Source organism: Gossypium raimondii, chromosome 11 (assembly GCF_025698545.1).
Source record: "Gossypium raimondii isolate GPD5lz chromosome 11, ASM2569854v1, whole genome shotgun sequence".
NCBI lineage: Eukaryota > Viridiplantae > Streptophyta > Magnoliopsida > Malvales > Malvaceae > Gossypium > Gossypium raimondii.
Genome location: NC_068575.1, coordinates 1895194 through 1914759, shown reverse-complemented (window position 1 = coordinate 1914759; position 19566 = coordinate 1895194). Strand labels below are relative to the sequence as shown.

Below are 19566 nucleotides of genomic sequence, written 5' to 3'. Positions count from 1 at the left end.
CTCCCATCGATTGCAAGGTTACCATTGTTAAAAAACCTTTCAATTTGTTTTTTGCATGAGGTACATAAGATTGGTGTTGAGTTGTTCGGAGTAAATCAATCGAATGCATTTGCATCATTAGAGACTCTACGTTTTGAGAATGTGAGAAACTGGAAGGAGTGGGACCCATGTGAAGATGATGAGCAAGCTTCGAAATTCCCTAACCTTCTTGAGCTTTCAATCATAGGATGTCCTCAATTGTTGGGAAGGTTGCCAACCCTTCAATCCTTGCAGAAACTTGAAATCGATGCGTGTAGAAGGTTGGTAGTTTCAATTTCAAGCTTTTCGTCTCTACGTGAATTGAGCATTGACTGGTGTGAAGAATTGGTGGATGGAGGCTACCTCTTTGAAATATGTGTCTCTTAAAAACATTTCAAAGTTTGATATTTCAGCAGAGAAGGAAACGTTAGACATCTCTGGTTGGAATGAGTTGGAATCTTTATCGCAAAATGGGTTAGGATTAGTTGGGCATCGTTTCATTGAAATTACAGATTGTCCTCAATTGGTCTCTTTGGAAACAGAGGAGGAGATATTGCAACTTGACAAGACTCCAGTTGTTGAATCTCTGGAAATAAGGTATTGTGAAAGGTTCAATAGACTACCAGAAATCTTACATGCTTTCCCATTCATTACAAGAATAAAACTTGAAAAGTGTCCAGGCTTGGTTTGTTTTGCAAAGAGGAACATAGTTTTTGGTATCCATCTCTATTTTACTTGTAATAATACCTTAGTCCAATTGCAACTTACCATATATCTAGATTTATATCTTTATCAACCAAAATGAACAAACTTTTAGAGTCGTTGGAATGATAAATACTAATACTTTCCTCCATTTTTGTATGCTGAAGCTCAACTTAAAATTTGAGAATTGTATAATTATTTCATGAAATGACATTACCCAAGACAGACTTCAGCCATGATGAAAGGTTCAAAAAGCATGTTCTCATAGATGAGTTCATTTCTTTTATTTTAAGCTTTAACCATGCAATTATTTGGCACGGCAATTGTATGAGAAAAAACTCAGCAGTTATTTGAATTCCATTGTTAGGTTCAACCATACCATAAACATTACCAGATTTACAAGCACAATGGTCCAAGTTCATTAAGTAGCTCAAAGCACCTTGAAAGATTGTCCATTTCACTGTCTTCACACAAATTCACCCCATTTTCTTGGACTGGGTTTTCCACCATGGCTGCTCCATTGTCTGAAAATTTATCACTTCCATGGCAACCTCCATTAGCATTATTCTCAATCTCCAATGAACTTGGAACACCCTGGAGAACCCCATTCCATGAAACATCTCCATTGTAGCATCCACTCGATGGATTGACAGGTATGGGATTTGTCTGAAAATTATTAGGATCTTGGTTGGCAACAACATCCTCGATCTGGTTCATGTTAAAACAATCTTGTCCCTCAAGACCTAACAGACTCTGAAAGTTGTCAAAATTTGTCTGAAAATCATCAGTTTCAACATCCCCATTACCTGGAAAAGATATTCCTCCATTGAAGATCCCAGAAGAATTTCCCTGGAACTCAACTGGGTTTTGGCAACCATTAATAACAGGGAAAAAGCTTGAAGTTTGATGCTGGCTATTATTATCCATGCCTGATAAGTCCATTGGGAATCCAACAGGTTCCATTGCTTGAATCCCATTGAAATCAATGTTCATATCATTTCCAAAGCTGTTGAATCCTTGAGCAATTTCAGGGTTGGCTGAACCATCATCATCTTCAAAACAAGCAAATGAGGTTTTCCCAATGAGATTCTTTTTCTTTCTAATGACATCTTCCATTGAAGACTTCATCAAAAGCTTGGAAGCTCCTTTTCCAATGGGTAGCTTTGAGCTTTGAAGAATATTCATCAAATCATATTCAAAGATATCAAAGTTGGTGATGGCGTTTGCACCTTTCAGCCTAATGGCTGCTACATCATAAGCCCTAGCTGCTTCCTCTTCAGTATCTGGTTTTGGTTAAATCAAAGCAGCTTAGTTCCACAATTGTTGAATGGAATCATACATACATACATACATACATACACTGTTAATTATTTTAATAGAAATATATACTGTTAATTTTAGTTTTATTATTCTCATGAATTTCTTAGTAGTGTAAGACTTGATTGTAATTAATAAATTTGGGATGACATTATTTTAATAAATCTTGTAAATGAAGACAAAACAACCTATTATGTATACTTTTCATTTCGGTAAATCGAGTTGATTTTGAAGTGGGTCAATTTAGGTTTTAAAATTTTTAAATCACTTCAATTTAAGGTTATTACCGTTTATGTCAATTTTGAATTCAAGTTGTTTCATGTTTAAGCTATTTTGGGTTAGGGATATTTGAGTTTGTCGTTCAAGTTTTTCAAATAGAGTCATCTCAAATTCATATCATTTTGAGTTTGAATCATTTCGAGCACCAGCCATTTTCGAATTTGGAACAAAATTAACATATCAACATAATAGAACCTAAGCTCTAATATCATGTAAACCTCCATCATAAAACTAATTGCTTTGGTATAGAGTCTCAACTTGAATATAATATCCTTAATTATTCAAGATTTAACTCAAATTAATTAATTCCTTATATGCATATATAGAGAGAGGAAATAATTAGGCTCGAATTAGTACTTACCAAATGTTCCTAAGTAAATTCCTTTCATCTCTTTCCCTTTTCCAATTCTTGCTTGCCATTTCTTGAAATCTGAGTTCCTACTCCATTATTTATCATTACATGGTATCAAAATAGAATTAGTGATACATATATACATACATAAATTTAAGAGTTTAAACGAACCGGTGAAACTTATCAATTAGGTTCTAACGAGACATCATAGCTTTCATTATCTCAACTTACCATTTCAATCAAAACTACCATTAATTCTTATATCAATTTTTTAATAAATTTATTACATAATATTTTATATATATACATATAAATTACCTAGAGACTCCACGATAGTTTGAAGCACCCTTTGAAAAGCCTTTACTTTTTCTGAAATTTTATGAAATTTTAAATCATGGAACGAAAACAATTAATAATTTTAAAGTAACACAATGAGAAAAAAAGTAAAATGTACCTGAAAAATACCAAAAAAAAATCACAATGAGCAATTTGATTAATTCTTAAGTAAATATTAAGCTTACCTTCTTAAGTAGTGAAGATATTCACTTTTTGAATAAGATTTCATTTCTTCCAATTCCTTCTCATAGTTACTTATCTAGAAAGATACATAAAGAATATTTAGCTGCAAATTAACCTTTCATTCATTCATAAAATTTTATATGAGGTTAATTATATCAAGACATTCTCAAATAAAACCTAAACTTTAAATAGGTTTCAATTTTAAAATATTCTACCTAAATCTTTAAAGTGTTAATACCATGTCAATCAAGTCACTACATCAACTTAGTCATTGGCTTAGGCGTTAAATGCCTACTCAAGTATGACGTAGAGCATATTTAAAAACACGTAAATCAAATTGTAAACACACATGTACCTATTGCATTGACAATTTGAATCTACCATATTAAAAAACCCTTCTAAATTTAATTAATTATCAACAGATTGAAACATCATTAAGTAATTAAAGTGTTTTAAATATGCTCGACCTCAAATCTGAACCAATATTTATCTTTTAATTTGTTAGTTAAGTTAATAAAAAGACGTGTTTAATAAAATATTTTTACTTTAAAGACTTGATTAAAATGTTTTTTTACTTTAAAGACCAATTTAAAATCTAAAATATAAAACAGACATTTGATGCAATTAACCATATATATCATGTTAAAGGAAGCATTACTGGGAAATTTAATGGTGCAGCTTCACCCCATAATTTCAGAGCAGCTATATCATAAGCCCTTGCTGCAGATTCTTCATCATCATATCCACCTGTTACACCAAATAAAGTTTCATAAAAGCAAATCATAAGCTCTTTATGGTTTTCTGTAACATTAGTTAAATTCGTTTGAAGGGGGCATTGAACGATACATCACTCACCTATGTAAACTGCAAGCATTGAAGAAAAAAAAAAAAAAGAAACAGAAGGGTTAGTGATGAAAAGATGATGATAACCAAGAAAAACTAGGTAAAAACACCTACTCGGTCTCTCTCTCAAAAAAAAATTAGAGTAATTTAATTATTGTCAATTTCGAAAGTGAGCAACTAAGAATAATTAATCACAACATTAACGTTTTCTATCAATTGTATATGATTTTGATAATAAATTTAAACCTCGATGTTTATATATTATACATAAATGTTGATAGAATGTGTAAATGTTTCATGCTAAATTTGTTAAATTAATATAAAATTGACAGAATGTATAAATTTTAGAGCTAAACTTTTATTATACTAATAAAAATGTACAATTGATGAAAAATATTAACGCTATGATTAATTGTCTTTAATTGTTCAGTTTCTAAATTGAAGGGATTAGATTACTCTAATTTTTTTAGGGATACCAATTTTCTCATTATTGAAATCGAGAAGGATCGGAGAGTTCTTATTACCAAAATAAGAAGAAGTAAAGAATGTAGAAATGCAAAACAAAAAACTAAGATACCTGTCCTTGATTTTTGTCCCTGGTCGCTATTATCCCACAAAAATGCCTCATATCGACAAGTGTATCTACATCAAATTCGATTTCATTTATAGAACACCATGCATTACTTGCATGATAGGAAGCATTGATACATATATGTGATACGAATACAATAAAATATAGATATGGTAATACAAAATTTCTATAAAAGTAAAATTAAAAAAGAAATACTTATTCGAAAAATTAATCGTATCCAAACATTTCTTAATAATATCTTAAATTTTTTATATTATTTAGAGGACGAATCCAAAGGAGCAGGCAAGGGTGACTCCAGTCAGGTAAAATGGGTATATTTCAATTTTAGACCCTCTTATTGTTAAGTAATACAATTTAATCTTTTTTATAAAATTTTTAAATTTATTGAGTTTTTTTGTGTGAATATCCTTCAAAAGGGTTAAATTCTCTATTTACATGATACAATTATTGTTCATGGATGTGACGTAGTAGGTAGGTCCCCATGCATGCCAACATGTACTCTATTCAAGGATTAACACGGGTTTTCTATGTGTGGGTTCGCCTGCATGGTGGTAAAAGGACGTGAATACCTCACGTGCAAACTTAAAGTACGAACCACGTAATCTACAGGTCGAAACCCAATCAAGTAACCGGGTAGCGAGTCGGTAATGACGAATTACCATAATAAAAGTTTAACCCCTAAACATTTAAATGTTTATCTTGCCCCAACTAAAATTTCTTGGCTTCCCCCCTTGACTGTTGATGTTTCATTTCCATACAAGTGTAATTAAAGTTCTTAATTAAGCTAAATAAAGATATGGGATTATAGGATGAGACCTGCTTACACCTCGGTAAATTGAGCTTGTCTCACCAAAAGTCCTCGGCTCCTGTCTTGCCTGACGCTTTCTCTTACAATTACTCCTATTTTCATTACTTCCACAAATGGTTCACATAACTTTTATTGCAAATGTAATAATGGCAATGCTAAAAAAAATATGGTTTCACAATAAAGTATGAAAAAAAGAGAATAAAGTTTTTACAATTTAAAAGCTAACTTTTTAATTAAATGATTTTTATTATTAAACCACTTTTTTCACAACAATAACAAATATTATTTTTAACTCAAGTTCGAGATTTGATATCATATCATTTGTGACCATTTTCTCTATGGTGAATGTAGGAGCAAACAGTAATGAGAGCCAAAAAAAATCTCATGAAACCCTCAAAATTTAATGACAAAATCCGTCATCGACTGAACGTGACCTCAACTAAAACAATTTAAAAGGAATGAATAATGTTATACCTTGCATCTTCAGCACCTTGTTCTTGCTTCTTTGAAGTATTTCTAGGCTTCCTTTTGGATTTTTCCTTGCTTGTTTCACCTTCACCATTTGCCTCCAAAGGGATCAAAGAGTCCATCATTTCTTGCATCACATTATAAGGCAACTCAGCGGGATTTTGTACTACTGATGTGGGATCTGGAATTTGGTTCCCGAAGCTATTTCCTTCACCATTAGGGCCATAATTTGGTTGTGACATATTTGGGGATACACCATTGTTTTGCAGGCATAAGTTATCTAAGCCACCATTGTCAATGGGTGCTATATTTACATCTTCAAGTGAAGGAACTAATTGAGGTGACCATGGAAAGGGTATTGGACTCAAGGGAAAATCCATGTTTTCATCAAAATTTGGTGAAATCATAGTAATAGGTGGGTAAATTGTCCTACAAAATATAAATAATCAGAGAGAAATTTATTAAAATATAAATATATTAGCATATAGGTGGACTTGTTTAACTTTCCAAATAGAATGTATCAAATATATATAATAATTATTTGATACATTGAGGTAGAGTTTTATCATTTTAGAGGAGAGTTACTCTGTCTATGCCTATGTGTCGATGAGTGACGAAATTGTAAGAATTATTTAAGAAAACTGAATAAAAATTGAAATGCCTATATAGACAAATACGGTGATTGTAGAGTACAATATCTGTTGAATAATTTTCAATATTCTCCTAACAATGCCATTTCTATTTTATTTCATTTTTCTATATTTCCAAATAATTATTCTTTCTATGCAAATTAATATCTATACGTAATCTAGGATTTGCATTATATAGAAAAAAAGAGTCAATTATGTACAATTGAAAAATAAGATAGTCTATCCACTTAATATATTAAAATAAATTTTAATAAAATGGTAAAAACAATAAAAAATTTAATAAAATCAAAGGATAATACGTGTCATTCGTTCGCATGTTATGAAGACTATCATCTAGAGATCGAATGTCGAAAAACATGATAACGAACTATTTTATCCATATTCGTAAAACTGTTAGATTTCAATTTTCAAATCTCAAATTTTTAACTCTAACTTATTATTTAAAAATTTAGACTTAAAATGAAATAATTTTCATTTAAAGTGAGAACAACAACAAAGAAATCTAATAAAATCAAGTGACAATCAATATCCACAATTAACAAAATTGAAGCAACTTGGTCACGATTTTACCTAAAGTCATGATACAAACATATACACACACATCTATAGAATACAATTGAAATCTCCTCTTTTCCCCTTGGTTAAGTATATAATATATTTTATCTATATCATATTTTCCCTAATCAAATTATGTGGAAGAATTCTTCATAGATTGGTGATTTTCACACAAATTTTTAAAAAAAATATTAAAGAATGGGGCTTTGAGAAATAAAACAAGACATCTAAAGTTACCTGATTATATCTTGAATGGAGATAACTTCAAAATCCAAAATTCCCAAATTGAAATAATCTTTTCCTTACAACATTTGAGAGCACAAAACAAGAACAAAAGAAAAGAAAAGAAAAGGTAAAAGAACAAGTAATTTAGTGAGTGTGGGTGGGATTCCTTTTATTTGTCAACTTACGTTTCAGTTTAAGTCAAATCATGAATTACTATGTGTAAAAAATAAATACAGTAAAAGTTAGACCAATCATTTTTTTATTGCACTTAATTTTTTGTATTTTTACCCAAAAAGTTATTTAAATTTCTATTTGGGGTTAATTTTTTTAAGTATAAATATTTGGGGGGTTTGCTGACATCATTATGTAAAAATGTTGGCAATAAATGTATTGTGTTATCAGTTGCATGTTTACATTTGTATGCCATTGACAAAATTCCCTTGTTGGGACATGTAAAAGTCATGTGGGTTATTTCATTCATATCATATTTTAGTAAGTTACTTATTTATATTCTATATTATATAAATTTTAGATTTTATGTTTTTTTAGCATTCCTGCTATTACATAATAATTAATCTAGAAATAGATAAAACGGTAAGGTCTTCATGCAGCACATTTAGAGCAAAATCAAGGGTTGAGACTAAGGTGAAATCCAATATACATTCCTTCCACAGCCTTTGCTAAACAATCAGCCAGCCTATTGCATTCACGATACACATGAGTTAAACTGGTATTCCAATCACATCTTAACAAATCTTGAATCACATTTATGTTTTATATTGTAGTTAGTGTTAAGATTCTTGTGAAAAGTTAAGTTGCACAAAAAAAAAAACAGTAATAGTTGAAAGAGAAAATATTAATGATGTAGATTGAATTAAGAAAAAGTTTTATAGAGAAAATTCTTTGAATAAATTATTTTAAAAAAATTTTAGAGATTTTTTTTTACAACTTGACCCAAAAGTTTAGAAAAATGACAAAATTTCTCCACTAGTAATTTTTGTGAAATTTTTTTTATTCGAAGCGAGCCCACACTCGGCAGACGTGAGCTTAAAGATAGCGGAGAAGACTACTCGGTTGAAGCGTTCATCCTAGACAAATCGAAAAGGTACAATTTTGATCAAATGTATCACAACTAAGTTCTTGTTTTTGGAAAAAAAAAAATTAAATCTTTGATTTTTCCTCAAATCTATTTTCCGCTATATTTTTCAAACTCAATTTCCAACAAATAATATCCTTTAATGACAAAATAGGTAATCTTTCTAATTCATCATTTAACAAACAAACAAGCCTCTTTTATGTAGGCAATTGTAGACTTGTAATTCCTGCTAGAATGATCAACCTATGCCCTTCAAATGTCATCCAATTAAGCCTTCAAATAGGCCTGAAATAAGAAGAGATTTTTATTACTTAAACCTCTTCAAAAACAATACTTTTTTAAACATGGTAATTAGTGTTCAAAAATCTTCACCAATCATAACTCGATGATATACTTAAACATCAATCAAAATGGTAATATAATTAATCTATAATATATATAAGTACAAATTTAAAAAATTTGTGAACGGGTGAGAATTCCTTTTCTTTTCTTCATATTACTAAATTCACATTTAAAAATAATAATTATGTTATTATTATTATTATTATTATTGGGTTACAAAATCATCATAAGCTTTAAGCATTTGGACTCCTGCATAGGTCAAGCTTTGGGCTCTCCTTTTTAATATTTTTCTACTATTTATTTAACTAATATGTAAATAATTTATATGTTTGTTTTTATATATATTTTTAAGGAAATTATTTGGTGTATTAAGTAGAGTGCAATTTTTAAACTTCACAAATTAGGATAAGGAGTTGACAAATGTCTTATAAGGTATAGTCAAATATTTAAAAAAACTCAAATTAATTTTTAAGACTGCTTGTGAAATAAATAAATAAATAAAAATTCCTATCAATATAGTAAATACTCACTATTTTATTAATCCTTATTATAATAGACTAATATTATTTTATGCCTCTTTCTTGTAGTGTGTGCTTATATCTATATTGTAATATGTATATTATTTTTATCCTTGATATTTATTTATAAAAATACCATAAAACAAAGCATGGGCCAAAATCCCCAAAAATGGACCAGGTTCTTTCAGACAGATTTGGTGGCGCAGGGGAATCAGATTGCAAGTTACAAGCTACAAGCTACAAGCAATTTGTTTCTTGTATTTTTCTGTCTACATGGCTCTTCAATGTAGTGAAGTTTTCAGTCAAGGCACATGTACACTTCCACCATTGCTGCCACCCAATGATATCTCCCATCTTTGTGCTTTCTTCTTTTCTTTATTCCTATCTAATAAATTGATGACAATGGCGAAACAAACAATGTTGGGTTACCTGCATCCGGTCTGATGTCTAGTTTCAAGACATTCGAATTTCAATGAGATTTTTCGGTCAATCTATCTATCAGTTTTGGTGTTAAATGCTTGCTTAAGATTTTTCTAAATAAGTATGGGTTAATATATACTTTTAAATGAAATAAATTATACAAAATACGTTTCAGCGCACTCGAACCCGTAACTCTTCCTCAACTCATAAATAGGAGGATAAAATGTGTTTCAGCGCTCTTGAACCCATGTCCTCCTATATTGACAATAATATCTATGCCAATCAAACTAAAACTCAATCAGCAAGATTTTGGGATTTTAAATTAGTGTTTTAGGATTTAAGGCAAGAACAAAGACAAAAGAGTAGGCAGGTCGGCCTTGGTCTCCCCAAAAATGATAGAATTGTCATTAATCTTTTAATTTTTTTTATGAAATTACATGTTAGTATAATGATAAAATTGTCACTAGCGAAGTGAGAGGGCTGGCAGGGGTCCTGGCCCCCCCTAAAATGGAAATTTTTCTATTTAAGTCATTTATAATTTATAAAATTTTAAATTAATAATGGTAAAATTACACTTTAGTCTCAAAAATAATATTTAAAAATCATAAAAATATACATTATTAAAATGGTGAAATCATATTTTTTACTATCGTAAAATATACAATTTAATTCTGCCAAAAAGCTTTTTTGACTTCACTGAAAATTACAATGTAACCCCTATAATTTATTTTTCATCCTTGGTATAAGCAATATTTGGGTTTGTTCTTTTTAAGATTTAGTGTTCAAAATTTAAAATAAATTGTTCTTGTAATTAATTATATAAATTATAAATAAAATAATAAAACTGATTATTCATAGTTCCCATGGGATTTTTCTTTTAAAATATATAAGATCAAGAATTTATTGCAAAGGACCTCATGACCTAGTCAGCCTATAAATTAAATCTTCGGGTACATTGAACCAGACCTCAAATCTTTATTTCCAAAAATACCAAACCCATATAGTCTTCCACAAATTTGGCACCCATGTCTATACTTCCAAGTAGTTCCGGTGCCAGTACCGGTACCAAACAGAAGTCGAACTCTGGACCTACAACATTTAAAACCTTCTTCGAATGTTGGCTAGTAGAACAAAACCAACACCTACAAGACCTAGTTGCCATATCCCAAACCAGAACAGAAGAGCAAAGCTGGTGTCCTGTCCAAAAGGTATTAGACCATTACGAGCACTATTACAAAGCCAAAGCCGAATGGAGTAAACAAGACGTATTGGCCATCTTATCACCTTCATCCTGGACCAGTACATTCGAAGCTGCTTTCCTTTGGATCGGTGGTTGGCGACCCACAATGGCTTTCCAGTTACTTTATTCAAAATCAGGGATTCAATTAGAAAACCAACTTTACCAACTCATCCATGGACTAGGTAAAGGTGATTTAGGTGACTTATCGCCGAGCCAAATCGTGAGAATCGATAAGTTGCAGGCAAAGACTGTTAAAGAAGAGAGAAACATAAGTGAGAAGCTGGCTAAACATGAAGGAACATTGGCTGATTCGTGTATGGTTAAGTTAACTCATATGGTATCTGAAATGATGAGGAGAGGAGATGGATATGAAGAAGGTGTTGGTGTTGAAGTTGAAATTGAAGTTGAAGTTGAATTAGCTATGGAATTAAAGAAAGAAGGGTTGAAGGAGATGTTGCGAAGAGCTGATGATCTTAGGTTGAAGACATTGAAAGCTCTGATTGATATCATGACACCAAGTCAAGGCGTCCATTATTTGATTGCTGCTGCTGAACTCCATCTTAGGATTCATGAATGGGGTAAAGTGAGAGATGGTAAACAAGTTAATTAAGACTTTTGTCACTATAGAACACCGAGGGTTTTTTTTTTTCCTGTTCTTATTTAGTTGTTTGGGTTTTTTATGTTATAATATTATGTATTTAATTTTTATGTGATGTAAATTATATAATACGAATAAAATAATTAACTTTGTATATATTAAAATAATTTTTTTGTAATTTTATTATTGAATATATTTTTTAATTATCAAGTATCAAATTTCTAATAAAGGTTAACCGTAAATGTCACAATATGTTTACACTTTCATTTTGGTCATTTAATTTTTAAGATGTTTTCACTTTAGTCAGTTAAGGGTTAAATCTCTAAAAATAGTTAGTAGACGTCACATCATGTTTATACTTTCATTTTGGTCACCTTACTTTTAGGTCACTTCCATTTTGGCCACCTAAAAAATAATTCTTTTTAGGGTAAAAAAAATCAAGAATTAAAGTAAAAAGATGATAGAACTTAAAAAAATACATGACAATTGTCAAATTGTACTTCTTGTCGGAAATTCTAAAGTAGAGGTTTGAAATATTATTTCTTACAAATTAAGATTCAAAATTACCATAGCAAATTGATTGACATTATTAATGGATAAAAAATTTCAACAATTCATTCAATTTATTTTGATGTTTTGAATTTAAATTTTAAAAAAAATTAGAATTTCGACAGCTAAAAAACAAGTACAATTTGACAATTTTATGTATTATTTTAATTTCTACTGTTTTCTAAATTTAATCCTTAAATTTTTTATCCTAATCAATACTTAAAAAATATTTTTGGTAACCAAAATGAAAGTGTAAACATGATGTGAGATGTACAATTAACTGTAGTTAAAGATTTAACGTTTAGATAACTAAAATGAAAACGCCCTACAAATTGAATAACCAAATTGCAAGAATTCATCTTAAATGACCAAAATAAAAACACCCTAAAAATTAAAATGAATCAATCACGTTGTGCATAAATTTGGATCAGCCCAAATCCATAAACACTCAAAACCTCATGTATTCGTGTTCACCATTCATCCTACACATGAATATAAAGAGATGACCTACAAAATCCGACCACCCATATATTTATTCCTATTTAACCATACCCATATTAGACACGTACCTCCGAATACGAATAACATTTGCAATTTTCTTCATGCCCAAATTTATTTTCCCAAAGCGGACTTCAATAGTTTTCAAACTTAAAAGGCAACTTAAAAAGTAAAAAAAAAATGCATACCACAAAGAAGAAGCATTACAAGTTGATCATATCAATGTCCATCAAACAAGCACAAATAAAAACACTTACAAACAGGGGAAAATATAGACTTACAATGCAAATCATGTCCCTCCCTATGATGGACTCCCAACATTTAATATCAATCAAGGGGACACTTGATCAGAGAAGTAACCAACTTACATAAACCATCCACACATCTTCATCTTGATCCAGGTTGTTCTCAGATTTTATCGAGCTTCTCTGCCCGAACAACTGGGTTGGCTTTAGCAATAGCATCGCGAGCAGCAGCTCGGTAATCGAAAGGGCAGTCATGTTTGTCGGAGTAACGATGAGCTGCACAGAAGAGGTTTCCACACCTGCAGTTAAATCCTGTCAAACCAACACGTTTACAGCATTTGGTACACCTGTTAGGACCCTCTTTCGTTTTCATCCCACATGAAGTCGTTCCGGACGGGTCAATGGGTAGCTCTGTTGAGACCAGTTTGGTGTCGGCGTTTCCAGATTGTACATCCAAAGCAGTAGCCACAGCTGGTTCCTTACTGTTCCCAGTTGAGCTGCCATTCACGATGATTCCGATTGATGATGCTGCAAGTTGCGCCTGTTCCTGCTTCAGGATCATCGCTTTGTGACACTTGGAGCACATATTCATGGTAGCTGCACTGCCGAAGAAGCCACAGTTGTTGATACAAAGAATGGGGCCTTCTGGGGCTTGGCACCCTGTCTCATCGTGAGACTCCATCTTCTCTAATCCCCTGCTAGGAAACTACCTTACTATGAGTAATCAGAAACAAAAGAGGAACTGAAAATAAAAGAGTGAAAGGACCGAAACTGATTCAACTCTTCAAGGCATGCCAATTTATCTACCTAGAGGACACACATGCTAAGCATGTAATTATCCATCATGATTCATAAATCAACATAATATCAGTCACTGTGTATAAATATAATTGCTAATTGTAGGAATCATAGGTGATGCAGATAAATCGATTATATACATTGGAGCTGTAGAGGCAAAACCTGACAATGATACCATACAATAGAAAAAAGAAAAGATGATGAAAAGGAACAGGTACAAGCAGCACACGAGGATGTGTGGACATCAATGTCCCAAGAAGGTAAGGGAACGGGAATGAGAATGAACATCAAGAAGCAGCCAATACCAATAATACATACATATGTCTAATACATAGCATCCTTAAATCAGTTTAGCAGGATAACACACTGGTATCATTGGGAAGACGGGTTTCCCATTGACCAAAAGTTCCAAACTGAACTCCCATAAACCATACACTCGCAACCATGTCCGTTGTATCTATTTTATACAGCGTACATGCTGAACAATCAGAGGATAGGATCTGGATTTGCCATCGGTCTACCATCAAGTCGTAGAATAAAAGCATCTTTGCCATTGTTAAAAGGCAATAATTCACCAAGTAATGAAAATTAGTTCTTTTAAAGCATAATTAATCTAGGACTCTGACCCTATTATCTTCCCTAGTAAAAATTTCATAATTAAAAGATATCAAATGATCTTAATTGAAAATTAAAATTCTTAACAAGCTAAAACCAACAACAGCTAACAATTTTTTTTTTTCACTTTAAAAATCAAAAAGAAGAAAAAAAAAAGTTACGGGTTCAAAAAATTTAGCAAAAACCCTAAACACCCAATTGACCCAAGAAATTTCATAATACAAATCAATTTTAATCAGCCCAAAAGAAACATAAATTATCAAAATAAAAAAATTCGGAGAATTAACCCTTTTTTGAAAAAAAATAGGAGAAAACACTTAATTAAGAAAACCCCTTACCTGAAATTCTAATCGGCCGATCTTGTCTAACAAAATCGAACCCAGTGATCTCTGTTTCATGAAAATTAAATAAAAAAATTCAAATTTTAAGATAAAAATAAATAAATCATCCCTTTCTTCATATCTAATATCAACCAAACCACAAAAAAATCACAAAAAAAGACAAAAAATTTAAGAAAATTAGGGAAAAAGAGAAACCCATACCTTAATCGAAGAATTTTATGTATGATAATCGGAGAAATCCAGACGAGAAAGACGATCTTTGATCGTATGATTTTTCTTTTTGGATTTTTTTTTATACTCTCTTTTTATTTTTCTTTTATTTATAATAATACAACTTTTTTCGCTGCCAACGATAGCTTTCCACTGAGTCATTGATGCTTGACTCACTGCCCTTGGAATCTTTTTTATTTACAGTTCTACCATTATTTTTTTGTATTACGTGGCTATTGTTTATTAGGTTAGAAATTAATCCGGCCTATTGGGCCTTATTGAGTCTAAATTGGATCAATAATTTATTTCATTTTTAAAATATAATTAAATAATAATAATATTTTATATTAATATTTATGTGTTTTATAATTAATTTTTAATTTTATAAAATTTATTCCTAAATCAAATATTTTTCTGAAAGAAAATCATTTTTTCTTTTATTATTTTATATAATATTTAAATCTTGACAAAATAAATTAATTCCTTCAGATTTAAATACATGATTATTACTTAAATTTCATTGATTTAATTAATTATCGAATATTTAAAAAAAACTCAGAAATATATAAAAACAATTTCTCAAGCAAAATTTTAACAAGGAATTGAAAAAGAGCCCCAAAGTGATTACATATATAAATATAACTTATATATATATAGTAACCAGTTTACAGTATAAATATAAAGCTCCATGTTCTTCATCTTCAACCTCCGGTTATGCACTTCTTCATCCATTTATCAGCTTACTGGAGAATGTAAGAAAACAAAGAAACAATGGAAGCCCCGACCAATGATCCAAGAACAGGCAAGGCAGCAGCAGCGACGCTGGAGTCTGGTCCAGGTGCTGGACCAGAATCAGGAGAGGAGATATGCTCAGCACCACCGGCGGAAGGTGAAGTAGCTGGCGCACTGGCGGCCATGACGGCGCTCATTGAGGCAGCGGCAACAATGATGGCGGTGGAGATCTTCTTCATGTCCATGGTGTTATGAAGGGATTATTAAACGTAAAGGAAATGAAAGAGACCTGCGTTTAATTACAGGTGAATGGGGTTTCCCCGGTGATTGTTGTTATTTGCTTTGTTATTGCAGGTCTGAAGAAAAAGGATGGTGGGGAAGGTGATTTTATAGGTGGAATTTCATGGCTATTTTTAGCGACGGCTCCGTTTTCGTCGGCGAAAATAGTTGCAAAATTTTGAATTTGTTTTTTTAAATGATTTGACCGGGTTTTTAGATGATAGGTTTTAAATAGAAAGGATATTTTTTATTTTTTTATTTTAATTATTAAACTATAAAAATATTAAAATGTTTTTTATTCGAATTTTAATTTCCCTTTAATTATTAAATCATGTGTCTCATATATTTGATTTATTGATTTTTAATAATATCATTTGAGAGCATAGTTTCTTAATCTCATTGAATTTTTTTAATATTTAAAATATTTTTTATTTACTCTTAAAATTATATCTCTTTCCGAAATAATATTTTTGGTTCGTTTTATATTTTCTTTTCATCTATTTAATTTGTCGCATTTAGAACCAAATTTTAGCATTAAAAAATTATAATTTAACAGTTACAATTTTTTCCTTTACAAAATCTCATTGAATTTTTTAATATTTTTATTTACTCAGAAATTATATCTCGTACAGAATCCTCTTTTGAAACAATACCAAAAATTATGAGAAAGTACCTTAAAATATGAGACAATACAAAAATTATGAGGCAATACTAAAAAAATGAAGAAATACAAAAAAAATTATAAGAGAATACGAAAAAAATATGAGATAGTACCAAAAAATATGATGGGATACCAATTTTGGTTCGTCTTAGTAAATTTGTTTTATTTATTAAATTATTCATATTTTTTCTTGCCAAAATTTTTCTGAAAATATGATAATTTAAAAGTTATCACTTCTTCGTTACAAAATCTCATTGAATTTTCTTAATATTTAAAAATAATATTCTTTTTACTCCAAATGTTTATCTCTTATCAAATCTTTATTTTGAAACTATACTACAAATTACGAGGAATACCCAAAATTATGAGAATATACCAAGAGGAAATACAAAAAGTTAAATGTTTAAGTTAATATAATGTTTAAATTGTACTTCGAATCCTTTGAGATGATAATTTTTTGTAGTCCCTTAAAATTTTATAAAATAATATATTAATACAATGATAAAATTATACTTTAATCCCTCATAAAAATAATTTAATTTTGACCCTCTAAAATAAATATTTGGCATTAAACAAAAACCAAATGCAATTTTTATAATATTGAAGGAGTGAAAGGGGATGATAGGATTTCAACCCATATCATTTGGGTATTAAATGAAAGCTTTAATAATTGCCCGAAGCAAGTCTTAACCCTATATATGTTATTTTGAGTTATTCGATTAATTTCAACATTAATAAATACACGAACAACATCTCGAATCAAACCCTAAAACAATGTTATTCATCACATCAATAACATTTGAGAGATTAGAGAGTCACACATACCATTCATATATATCATATTCAATCACCAACTTAAGTGATTGTCGAAGCAATGGAAATAATAAGATGATGATTAGATTGTGGTCACAAATTCCGTGGCAGATACAATTGAGACCGTCATTGATATTATTGAGAACGGTTATTACTGACATTTTCTTTTATAAAATTACAATGTTTTAAAAATATTATACTTAAATATTTTAATATTAATGATATAATTATAATAAATTTATATATTTTCATTTGTAGTTATTCGAATCTATTAATTATAATACATTTATTTGCGAATATTTTGCTCTCATAATTGTGAACACATAAACATGAAATATTCATCAAAGCTCCATTTTATTCATTTCCAATATTTTCAATATTCATCGCATGGTTTTTTTTTACTTTCATACATTTAGATGATTACAGAAAGTAAGAAACCAAAGAAACAAGGGAAGCCCCAACCAAGGATCCAAGAACAGGCAAGGTGGAGGCTGCGAAGCTGGAATCCGGTCCCGGTGCTGCAGCAGAAGCAAGAGAGGAGCTAGGGCCAGAACCACCTTCGGAAGGGGCAGGAGCTGGGACACCGGCGGCCATGACGGCGCTCATTGAAGCGGCAGCAACAATGATGGCGGTGGAGAACTTCTTCATGTCCATGGCGTATAATGGGATTATTAAACGCACTGGAAATGAAAGAGACCTGCGTTTAATTACTGATGAGTGGGAAGCCTCCGGTGATTATTATTTGCTTTGTTATTGCAAGTCTGAAGAACAATGATGGTGGGGGAGGTGATTTATAGGTGAAAATTAATGGCTATTTTTAGTGACGTTTAAAAGATAATTACGTGTTTGATTTTGGCATGGTTTGCGGGATAGACATGCAAAATTTTGAAATTTTTAAAAAACGATTTTGACTGGGTTTTAGATTAGGGATTTTAAAATTTAAGTTTATATGATAATGATTTTTCATTTAAATTTAATTAAATTATGTATTTTCATTTCTTTTAAAATCATAAAACTTTATTTGTTCTTGGATATGATTTTTTAGGTTGTGAGGTGGGATTAAATTTAAAAATTATTTTATGAATAATTTCTATCACGTTATTTATGATCTTGTTCAATTAAAAAAGACACATCATCTTTGATTTTGAAGTACTTTAGTCTAAATGTACATATGATGTGGAAAAGAAAAAGAGATGATATATCATCTTTTAATTGACGGACTATGAATGATGTAGTGAAAAGGGTACATAGAATAATCTCATTAATTCTATACATTTTTATTTATTAATTTTGAATGATTTTTTTCAAATGGCTTATTGGCACAATAAGTCCTCAAATTTTTCCCAAAAAAAAATCAGTTAGGCCCCTCTAAACTTATTGTATTCATTTGAGCCCTTGAACTAACAATTTTGACCAATGAGACCCTTTGAACAATGTTGACTGTTAGAAACTAGCAGCAACGCTAACATAGCCTTTAACGAACACCACATTAGCCAACAAATGATGACATGTTGATCCACATCTGCAAAAAATAAAAATTATTATTTTAAAAATAAGCACACAATGAACTTGGACAAAATTATGTCTAAGTTCATTCGAATCTAGACACCCATTTGTTCAAATTAATTTTGAAATTATAAAAATGGATAAACCTCAAAACTATACATTAATTTTGATTTGGTGCAATTATATATATGAACCTTTGATTGTAATTCAAATGTAGACATGAAATTTTAATTTTGATTCAATCATACACATTTAAAAAATAAATACATAAATTTATTTTTATATTGGATAAATATAATTGTTTGTGTATGCAATATATAAACATAAAATGATATTGTATTGTTAATAATTAGTGAGAATTGGATCAAATCAAAATTATAAAATTGCACAAAATCAAAGTTTATGTATAAAATTACACATTAAACCAAAATTCATGCATAATTTTGAAATTTATAAAAAACATAAAAAGTATAAAAATCATTAATATTATAAAAATTAAAATTTATAAAAATATTAGAAATTAATTAAAACCATAAAATTTATAATTTAAAATTTTAGAAGTTAATTATTATAAATTAATCAAATTTAATATTGCAAAAATAATAATTGGATGTCCTCATAATGTATAAAATTAGATTCTCAAATCTTACTTGTACCAAACTAAAAATACCTTATATTATTAGTACAACTTTAATAAAAAATAATCTAAATTTTCCATAATTCTATAGATTTGATATTATTTAGGATAATGTCACATTTGGTACTTGTACTTTGATA

At 30.1% G+C, this 19566-nt stretch overlaps 5 protein-coding genes across 7 annotated transcripts; 1 reads left to right on the top strand and 4 right to left on the bottom strand.

Moving 5' to 3' along the window:
- Positions 1 to 1116: 1116 nt before the first annotated feature.
- LOC128034981 (AP2-like ethylene-responsive transcription factor BBM) lies at positions 1117 to 2469 on the bottom strand. The gene is made up of 2 exons (XM_052624630.1): positions 2463 to 2469; positions 1117 to 2003 (listed from the first exon to the last, which is right to left on the bottom strand). The coding sequence occupies exons 1-2, from the start codon at positions 2467 to 2469 to the stop codon at positions 1117 to 1119; spliced, it is 894 nt and encodes a 297-aa protein (XP_052480590.1).
- A 1355-nt stretch (positions 2470 to 3824) lies between these two features.
- LOC105761627 (AP2-like ethylene-responsive transcription factor SNZ) lies at positions 3825 to 6278 on the bottom strand. The gene is made up of 4 exons (XM_052624628.1): positions 5905 to 6278; positions 4608 to 4672; positions 4043 to 4051; positions 3825 to 3934 (listed from the first exon to the last, which is right to left on the bottom strand). The coding sequence occupies exons 1-4, from the start codon at positions 6276 to 6278 to the stop codon at positions 3825 to 3827; spliced, it is 558 nt and encodes a 185-aa protein (XP_052480588.1).
- A 4417-nt stretch (positions 6279 to 10695) lies between these two features.
- Positions 10696 to 11609, top strand: LOC105801653 (protein DOG1-like 3). The gene has a single exon (XM_012632864.2). The coding sequence runs from the start codon at positions 10730 to 10732 to the stop codon at positions 11552 to 11554; it is 825 nt and encodes a 274-aa protein (XP_012488318.1). The 5' UTR covers positions 10696 to 10729; the 3' UTR covers positions 11555 to 11609.
- A 1142-nt stretch (positions 11610 to 12751) lies between these two features.
- Positions 12752 to 14946, bottom strand: LOC105761628 (zinc finger A20 and AN1 domain-containing stress-associated protein 8). Of its 3 annotated transcripts, none has more exons than XM_052624277.1 (3): positions 14790 to 14942; positions 14586 to 14636; positions 12752 to 13540 (listed from the first exon to the last, which is right to left on the bottom strand). In XM_052624277.1, the coding sequence occupies exon 3, from the start codon at positions 13514 to 13516 to the stop codon at positions 12998 to 13000; it is 519 nt and encodes a 172-aa protein (XP_052480237.1). In that variant the 5' UTR covers positions 13517 to 13540; positions 14586 to 14636; positions 14790 to 14942; the 3' UTR covers positions 12752 to 12997. The 3 variants fall into 3 exon arrangements, with proteins under 3 accessions (XP_052480237.1, XP_012434945.1, XP_012434946.1); XM_012579491.2 differs by having other exon boundaries at positions 12752 to 13529; positions 14790 to 14940; XM_012579492.2 differs by lacking the exon at positions 14586 to 14636 and having other exon boundaries at positions 12752 to 13529; positions 14790 to 14946.
- A 558-nt stretch (positions 14947 to 15504) lies between these two features.
- On the bottom strand, positions 15505 to 15883 carry LOC105801654 (arabinogalactan protein 23). The gene has a single exon (XM_012632865.2). The coding sequence runs from the start codon at positions 15773 to 15775 to the stop codon at positions 15539 to 15541; it is 237 nt and encodes a 78-aa protein (XP_012488319.1). The 5' UTR covers positions 15776 to 15883; the 3' UTR covers positions 15505 to 15538.
- Between the last annotated feature and the right edge of the window lie 3683 nt (positions 15884 to 19566).